This window comes from Bison bison, unplaced genomic scaffold, assembly GCF_000754665.1.
Source record: "Bison bison bison isolate TAMUID 2011002044 unplaced genomic scaffold, Bison_UMD1.0 scf7180017864383, whole genome shotgun sequence".
NCBI classification, from domain to species: Eukaryota; Metazoa; Chordata; class Mammalia; order Artiodactyla; family Bovidae; genus Bison; species Bison bison.
In genome coordinates, this window is record NW_011494955.1 from 801313 (window position 1) to 811484 (window position 10172).

Genomic DNA, 10172 nt, shown 5'->3' on the forward strand with positions numbered 1-10172 from the left:
CCAGGCAGACGAATTCTTTATCGCTGGGCCACTAGGAAGCCCAGATGTGCGAATTCATACAAGTATTTCTGTGGACACAGCGTTTCCATTTCTCTTGTAATTACAGTGAGGAATAAGTGGATGATTAACTTTATCGACTGCCAGTGTTTCAAGATTTTTACTACTTTGCATTCCTACCAGCAATGTATGAGAGTTCTGCTTTTCTTTGTATCTTCAACACCTGGCTATTGTCAGTCTTTTAATGCTACCCATGAAAATGAGTGTGCAGAGGGGCCTGACTGTGGTTTTCACTCATATTTCCTTAAACAATAATACTGACACTATTTTCATGTGCTACAATTCATATAGAACCCTCCTGCAAAGCAGGAGACACGGATTTGATCCCTGGGCCGGGAAGATCCTCTGGAAAGGAAATAGCAACCCACTCCAGTATTTTTGCCTGGGAAATCCCATGGACAGAGGAGCCTGGCTAGCTACATTTATGGGGTTGCCAAAGAGTCGGACCTGAGTGACTAAACAACACATATAATAGTATTGACCTATAAAGACTGAATGGCACGTTCATTTGAGTTACATGAGGTATAGGGGCCTCAATGGACGGGATCAATGTATTGTAATCCACCATAAGATGCTTTCCCTCCCAGGATACTTAACATCTACGGTGGTGTCTCAGATGTAAACAAAATTGGTTACTTCTCACTTTATGCTAATGAGCCTCATTTTTATATAAAAGATTATTTTTTGTTTTGTCTTCCACATGATTTCTGGTCTTTTCTCATGTAATTGACCAAACTGTGTGACTTTTGCCTACTAACTCCTTTTGCTATTTTGTGCTTAAAGTTATTTGGAAAAGATCATGTAACACTTATGAGGATAAATCTGACACAAATATTTTCCTTCCCATCTGTATAAGTGTGAAATGAATTAATTACTGTTGTGAATCCTTTCAGTGACATTTGGCTCACTTACAGCAGCATCTGTTTTCACTCTCTGGATCTGACCTCCTGGCTGTCTGATTTCCATAGTGCTATTTTAGCCCGTGCCAGAAGGTGGCACTCGTGGTAAAGAACTTGCCCGCCAATGCAGGACACAGAAGAGTTGCAGGGTCAATCCCTGGATTGGGAAGATTCCATGGAGAAAAGCACCTGCCACTTCCAACATTCTTGCATGGAGAATTCCATGGACATAGGAACCTGGTGGGCTACAGCCCACAGGGTCGCAAAGAGCGGGACATGGCTGAAGTGACTTAGCACACACAGATGCCTGCATACAGCTGCATGATTGTAGCTTGTGAAACATGCCCTTCAAGACCCAGCCCTGAAATAGGCAACTATTTTCTTCCCAAAACATCAGCATTAATTATATTTGTGATTACAGTATTTACCAAATATAGACAATTGATGTGAGAAAGAGAGAGATACAGTCTTCGATAACTCCTAGTCTATATGCATTGGATAACTTCAGAAATTAGTGCCTAGAATTTGCTCCTCTGTTAAGCGGGTGGTAGTATTGAGAATGTCTAGAGCTAAAAACACTTTAAATTGTAACTACGCTCCCTCTGATTGCTTTTAAATGTACTGAAATCCCCCAACCACTTATAGAACCCCAATTATTCTGAATTATGGTGGAATACTCACGGCTTTTCCCTCAGCAAGAACACAGACACAAACTATCAAAGGGTTCTTACTGAAAACAGTTTGGTTTTGACTCCAAAATAAAATGCTAGAAATTACATCTCAACTTCCTTTTTGTTTTGCTTCTCAACTTTTAATATGCATTTTTCTATTTTGCCTGCATTGCACAGCATTCAGGATCTTAATTCCCCAACCAAAGATGGAACCTGTCCCCTTCAATGGATGTGTGGAGCTCTAATCACTAGACTGCCAGGGAATTCCCAATAAGCATTCTTTCTGACCTCTTATGTGAAAAACGTTTTCAAAGTTTGGTTTTTTGTTTTTTCCTCAACAATTGCCTGTACTTGAAGTATCTTGCATGCTCTGCTTTTTTCTTCTTGAATAATTGAGACAGTGAACTGAATAATTTAACTGAGTGTCACTAATATTAACTGAATAAGTGTCATTAATATATCAATAGATGGTCTTTTGTTTCCAATGAAAATTTTGGTTTCAGGGGTGTTTTAAGTGTGTATCAAAACATCAAAATGTACACCTTAAACACATGCAGTGTGTATGTTCAGTCAATTATACTTTTATGAAACAAATATTCAAAACTCGTCACTTCCTAATAATTTTACTATGTTTTACTATTATCTGAGTCCTACAGATTATTGTAGTCCCTGGAGTTAGAATCATGGACTTCTAGCAACTCTTCCCAACTCCATGTTCAGTGAAACCATGTTGGCAGTTTGATATTGGCTAAAGTGAGAGTATTTATATAAAGGAAATTGGCAAACACTACAAACCAAGACTTAATTATGTTTTTGAAAGCCTAGGCTTAAGAATATATAAACAATCCAGATTAAACTTATAAAAGTATATGATGTATGTGTGTACAATTACATTGTACAGAATGCATAAAAATTAAGGAACAAAAATGAGCTAATTATTTATTAATAAAAAGGTAAATAATCACAACATAAAAAAGTAAAATGAGGGGGAAAAAAAGTAAAACAAGTATAGATATAAACAGATATTTCACCAAGAAGATATACAGATGGCAAATAAACACATTAAAAAAAATGTTCAACACCATGAATCCTTATGGAGATGTAACTAAAATTAGTGTTTCCTTACTAAAAGGGTAAATTCAAAAGACTGACCGTATCAAGTACTGGCAAAAATGTGGAGGCATTTTACATAAACCTGGTGGGTATATAAAAGCAAACAATGATTTAAGGTCACCATTTAGCTGTTTTGTAAGTTAAACATTCACCTATTCTGACTCAGGTATTACACTCTGGGTTATTAACACAAGACAAGTGAAAATACATACATACAGAATTACACAAAACTGTTCTATCAGCTTTACTTAGAAGAGTCAAAACTGGGAGTAACCCAAATTCCCTTAACCAGACGAATGAATAAACAAATGGAATAAGCATAGAAAAGATACTTAGTTCAGCAATAAAAAGAATGAACTATTTTTATATAAATAATTGAAGAATCTCAAAATAATTACGGACCATGAATAAAATCAGAAAAAAGTAAACACTTTAAGAATAAAATCATATATAATTCTAGAACACACAAAACAATCTATTGGAAGGTAAATCAATGATGGCCATAACTTACATTATTGTGATTATGATGAGGTTTTCTTGGTTTACATGTAAACTTTAAATTGCATACTTCAAACAGACACAGAATATTGCATGATGACTAGAATAAAAATTTATAAAATGGTTCAAAGGCAAAATATAAATATCCCACTCTTCAGAAAATCAGGCTTGGCAATCCTATATTGCCTCTCTTTCCTGATGACCTTGGAGGGGCAGCCTTGCCTTAGTGGTAGCAAATACTGATGAGTAATAGATTCCTTCTCACCTGAGTTAACAGGAAGGCTGGCTAGTCACAGAGCCACACTGTGGACTAAGGGTTCTCCTTTCTCTCTCTGTTTGTTTCTCTGCCTGTGGCAAGGGGCTTTGGCTGAACACCCCAGAGAGGCTATAGGAATCCAGAAAACCAATAGCTTATTTTCTTTGACAATGACCTCAGCCACAAAAGACACACATGCCTGGAGGCTGGCAATTTCTGGGCATCTGTGCACACTGATACTGCACAGTCACTGGCGCATCTGTTGATACAACTGGAGAAAGGGCACACTCCACCTACTTTACTGCAGTGTCCTCTGCTCCAGGGTACTTTACCAAGAGGGTTCCCCCCAGCCCTGTAGTCTTACAGTGGCACTATCTAGTGAACTCTGGGGATCAGGGATGTGGTTCTTTCATAGGTTAACTGCTAAGCATTATGTGATATTTACTATGAATAACAATTCATGTTCCCAGAAGTACTAGAGGTTGTCACAACTTCCTGGCTTCCCAGGGTGTTTTCTGAGCCCACAAAAACAAAACAACAACAAAAAAAACCCCTAATACACAGTCCACAAATCAGGACCCCAAAGCTCTGCAGTCTTTCCTAGGAGACTTTGGGTAATAATGTATTTACATTGTGCCAAAACTAGAAAGAGAGCTCTATTTTTCATTCATACTGACATGTGAAGCAAACAATGCACCTGACCCCCATGAAATCTGTGCCACCCTCAATGCTGGTAGAGCCTAGCTGTCTTCAGATCACCTCACACAGTGAATAGAACCCCCAGACCAAAAGGGGCTTAATATTAATGCCTTTATTATTGCAAAGTGCAAAGTAACATGAGGCATGCAATTCCCAGCTTGGTTCCTCCAGTTCCTCCACACTTGGAGGTTGAGAAAATCCAACTGAAGTGTCACTAGAAACTAACATGTCCCTGAAAGTGCAGGCCTTTCTGTCAAGTCACCAAAAGAATTCAGACTGGGTCCACTGGGCCCAAACTGAATGAGGTTCACACCCTACTGTGGAAATGAGAAGGGAAAGAGGATGCCATAAGAGCTAAGACTACTCATTATTTCCATCCCCTAAGGGGATGGGACAGAGGTCAGCTTACCTAAGCATGTTGGGAGGTAATTTTTGTACACTGTGGACCTGCCAGGTGATAGAGATGAAAATGAATTCTGCCACAGAACTGGCAGTGACATAAAGCTGGTGAGGGTCCTGCGAGGTAAGAAACTATAACACAACTCCTAAGAGATTCTCACATACCTGGAACTTTAGGGGAATGCCCCTACTGAAGATTTTCTGATATAAGAGCTTTAATTCAGGTAGATGGCTCCCTCACAACCTCTTTCCTCCAGTGTAATTATACTAGAAGTAACTGCATCTGCTGGCACATCTAAGGCCTTTCACTAGGGTGAAGTCTCTAGTATTAAATGAGGCCATATTAGCAGCTAACAGACTGCCCACATTCACTGCACTCTTAAGATATATTTCATTGTGAACTCTCTAATGCTGAATGAGGCTGGAACTTTGGCTAAAGGATTTTCCACTGTCCCCAGACTCATGAGATCTTTCTCCAGGGTGAATTTTCTGGTGTTCATTGAGGTTAGATTTGCAATTAAAAGATTTCCCACGTTCTTTTCTCTGATGAGGCCGTTCTCCAGTGTGACCTTTTCGGTGGTAAATGAGGCTAAATTTTCGGCTAAAAGATTTCCCACATTCATGACATTCATAAGGCCTCTCTCCAGTATGAATTCTCTGATGTTGAATGAGGATGGATCTTTGAGTAAAAGATTGTCCACATTCTGCACAATCATAAGGCCTTTCTCCAGAGTGAACTCTCAGGTGGTTAATGAGGTTAGATTTGCAGCTAAAGGATTTTGTACATTCCTGACACTCGTAAGGCCTCTCTCCAGTGTGAACTCTCAGGTGGATAATGAGGTTAGATTTGCAGCTAAATGATTTTCCACATTCCCTACACTCATAAGGCCTTTCTCCTGTGTGGATTTTCTGATGTGAACTGAGGCTAGAGCTTTGCTTAAAGGATTTCCCACATTTACTGCACTCATAAGGTCTTTCTCCTGTATGAAGTCTCCTGTGATGAATGAGGGTGGAGCTTCGGCTAAAGGATTTTCCACATTCACCACACTGATGAAGCCGTTCTCCACTGTGACCTTTCTGATGTTGAACAAGGTTGGATCTTTGACTAAAAGATTTTCCACATTCTTTGTACTCATAAGGTTTTTCTCCAGTGTGAACTTTCCTGTGGGTCTTCAGGCTGTTGCTTCGGGTAAAGGATTTTCCACATTCATGGCATTCATAAGGCCTTTCTCCAGTGTGGACTTTCTGGTGCTGAATGAGATTCCACCTTCGGGTAGAGGTTTTTCCACATTTGCTGCACTCGTAAAGCCCTTCTCTAGTGAGGACTTGTTGGTCCTCAACAAGTGTGCCTGTGCAGTTGAGGATTTTTTTGCCTTCTCCCCAGTTCTGATGCCTTTCCCCACTGTGAAAGACAGCCTCACACTCATTACTGTTGTTTGAGTTCTCATTAGTGTGAGTGACCGGTTGATGGAAAAATCCCATGCTGGCTAAGTCGTCTTTCCTTATTCCCTCAGAGAAAAAGGATTCCCCTGACAGATGGGTTCTGCAGCTCTTTATAATCAAGGCTGTGTCCACAGAAGTTCTGATGGGTATTTCTCTAATGTGTTGTCCCTGGTATTGCTGAAGGTTGGCAGCAATATAGAATCGATTCCCACACGTGTTCGGTTTCTGCCCAAGATGTGCTTCCTGATGCTCAGGCAAGTGAAAATTCTCTCTCAAGACTGGGCCACACTTCTCAAAGGGCTGGCCCTTCTGGGGACATGAATCTGCCTTGAGAGTCTTGACCTGTGACACTCCTTCTACAGAAATGCTCTCTTCAGAAGGTGCTCCCTTATCTTCTGCTCCACGCCAGCGGCCTGAAATCAAAGAAGTGATGGTGACGTACACATTAACCTTTTTGAGAAGGCATCACAAAAGCAACTTGATACATCAAAGAATCAGTCCATGAAACTGTTCTCAGGAAAAGGAAGTTGGGGTCACCTTAAAAAAGCAACTTCTGTACACCACTCAGTCTCTAAGGTCACAGAACGGTGCAGGCCTCAATAGGCACCGGACACAAAGAGAGGCCCAGGGGAAGGGCACGTGCTACGGATCATTCTCTGTCAATGGCCTTATTTTTGGGGCCATGACACCTGGCATGTGGGATGCAGGGATTGAATCAGTGCCCCCTGTAGTGGAAGCACAGAGTCTTAACCACTGGACCACCAGGGAAGGCATGTCGATAGCTTTTAGCAGGATTATACCTGCTGATGACATGTGATGCTGTGCAGAAGTCTATTTCAGGTCCAGAAAAATCTGACTGGAACAAAGGTTAACAGGTGTTTAAGGATTATTACATAGGTGCATACTTTAGAACACTACAAAGGGGTAAAGCACTGAGGAGGGAACAGTGTGAGGAATGAGTAAGGTAAGCAGTCCAGAGAGGTAGACAGTAGCTCTCAGCTGGAGTCAGAATAAAAACGACTAATAGAAATGACAAGTCAGTAAAGTGTCAAAAATGGAGAAGGAAAGATGGAGGTGAGCTTGGCCACTGGCAATGGCACCAAAACAGAAGTAAAACAAGAGAGATTCTTGATACAACTTCAACCAAGCCCTGAAGTCATGTCCTCTCCCATCTGCTATTCATCTGGGTCAGGTGCCCTCTGGGCCCATCTTGTGGAGAGTGGAATCATATGCATCCTGGGAAGCACAAAAGACTCTTCCCCTAGCCCCAGCTGAGCTATCGTATGAGAGCTGGATGATACAACTCCAAAGGGAAGGACAGGACAAGTCAGCAGCCAATACTCGCCCAAAAAACTCAGGACACAACAGATCACAGAAAGCATATTTCAAATATTACAAATAGTACCTATGGACACAACAAAAGAGTGTCAGAGTAAAGATGGCAGAGTAGTAAGACGCAGGAGTAAGTAAGCAGGAAGATGGCAGAGTAGTAAAACCAGGTGTTTTCCCACCTAGACAACAACTACAGTGGTAGAATCAGTCTGATGTAACCACTTTGTAATGCAAAACTGCTTTATGTCATATGGTGCTCTTACTATTACTCTGACATTAAAAAAAAAAAGCACGCAAAGACACTAAAAGAAACCTACAGGGGAATATATTTGATGATAATCAGTGCAAAATTAATCAATAAAATACTAGCAAACTGTATTCAGCAGCACAACAAAAAGATGGTATGCCACAAACAACTGGGAGTTACGTCTAAAACGCCAGGATGACTCAACATACAAAGTTTGATCAATGTAATATATCACTTTAACAGAAAGGAAAAAAATGTTACCATCTCAGTCAATGTACCAAACACATCTGACAAAATTTAACACCCTTTGATGATGAAAATACTCAACTATGAAACTATGAATAGAAGGAAACTAGCCTAACATAACAGAAGCAAAAAATTAAAAACCCACAGCAAATATCAAACTCAATAGTAAAAGACTGAAAACTATTTTTCCAAGATCACAAATAAGAAAATGCCAGCTTCCAACACTACTATTCAACGTACTATTAGAAATTCTAGACAGACCAATTAGGCAAGAAAGACAAAAGTCATCCAAAAGAGAAAAGAAGGAAGAAATCACCACATCTCATGAAATCTTAAAGATTCCACCACAAAACTGTTAGAATAAATTAAGTTAGCAAAGAAAGAGAATATAAAATGGAAAAAAAATCAGTTATATTTCTACACACTAACAAGCAACAGGAAACTAAGAAAACAATTCCACAAATAAAAGTATTTGTCAAAAGAATAAATTACCAAATTTAACCAAGGAGGTTAAGATTTGTTCATTAAAAATTACAAAACATAGCTAAAAGAATTACAGACAATAAATGGAAAAACTTCTATGTTCATGGATTGGAACACTTAATATTAAAGATGTCAAAACTATCAAAAAAAAAAAAAAAAACCCAAACTATTCACAACATCTACATGTTCAATGCAATCCTATCAAAAATCCAGTGAGAATTTCTGTGGTAATAGAAAAATTCTTCCTAAAATTCATATGGAATCTCAAGGGACATGAAGTAGCCAAAACAAACTTGAAAAAAGAACAAAGTTGGAGGAGTCACACATTTAAATATCAAATACCACTGTAAAGCTACAGTAATCAAAACAGCGTGATACTGGAATCCAGGCAGACATATAGACCAATGAAAGAGAATAAAGAGCTAAAAAATAAGCTTGCTCACATAAGTTCAAACAGTTTTCAAAAAGAAGGCCAATACCATTCGAAAAGGAAAAACAGACTTTTCAACACATGATGCCGGGAAAATTGAATATCCACATGCATGAGAATGAAGTTGCATGGTACATAAATTAATTCAAAATGGATCAAAGATCTAACTTAATAGTGACAACCACAAAACTCTTAAAAGAAAACATAATGGAAAAGCTTCAAGACAACTGCATTTAGCAATGATTTCTTACATATGACATCAAAAGCACAAGCAACAAAAGAAAAACAAACTGGACTTCATCAAAATGAAAAATTTTGGTACATCAACGATGCGATGAACATAACGAGGCAACTCACAGAATGGGAGAAAATATTTGCAAATCACATATCCAATGAAGGGTTAACACTCAAAGAGAGAATTCCTAAAACTCAACAACAAAAATCAATCAACTTGATTAAAAAATTCTCAAAAGACTTTTTGAAGAGACATTTCTCCAAAGAAGATAAGTAAACAATAAGCCCATGAAAAGATGCTCAACATCATTAGTCATTAGAAAAATGCAAATCAAAACACGAGATACCACTTCACACTAATAATGATTATTACTCAAAAAAAGAAAAAAGAAGTGTACGCAAGGAGAGGAGAAATTGGTACCTTTGTGCAACTGCTATGGAAAACACTACGGTGATTTTTCAAAAAATTAGAAAAAAAAAACTATCACAGATACAGAAATTCTTGTTGTGGGTATGTATATACCTAAAAGAATTGAAGCAAGGACACTAAAAGAAATCTGCACACCTATGTCATAACACCATGATTCAGGAGAAACAAAAGGCAGAAGCACCCAACTGTCCACTGATGGAATACTGAGTAAACAAAAATCTGTACATACAATATTATTTAGTCATAAAAAGGAAAGAAATTCTGACACATGCTACAACATTGACAAACCTTTACCATATTATGCTAAGTAAGCCAACATCAAAGGAGAACTACTGTCTGATTCTACCTACGTGAAACACTCAGTCAAATTCATAGATACAGAAAGTAGAATGGTGGCTGTCAATGGATGGAAGAAGTCAGTGATTAATGGGTATGGAGTTTCAGTTGGATGATGAAAAAATTCTATGGATGCAGGACTGTGATGGCTGCACAATGAGAAGGGACTAAATGCCATTTAGTCCATTAGGCAAATGTTTTGTATATTTTGCAACAACAAAAATAGAGTAAAAAAAAAAAAAAACAACATCTAACCAAAGGATCTGTAAGAGGTACTTACATTTGTGTAAACAGTGACTATGTAAGTGACTACACTTCCAACACAGTCAGAAACAAATGTGAGCTATAGGAATGAAGGGTGTTATACTAGGGTGCTATGGTGCTGGAGAGTCACCCAGC

At 38.7% G+C, this 10172-nt stretch overlaps 1 protein-coding gene across 1 annotated transcript in view; it reads right to left on the minus strand.

Moving 5' to 3' along the window:
* Positions 1-4859: 4859 nt before the first annotated feature.
* LOC105001652 (zinc finger protein 154-like) overlaps positions 4860-10172 on the minus strand; it is a 7168-nt gene continuing 1855 nt past the window's right edge. The window contains 1 exon segment of the mRNA XM_010858039.1: positions 4860-6448. Coding sequence (XP_010856341.1) covers positions 4860-6448 — 1589 coding nt within the window.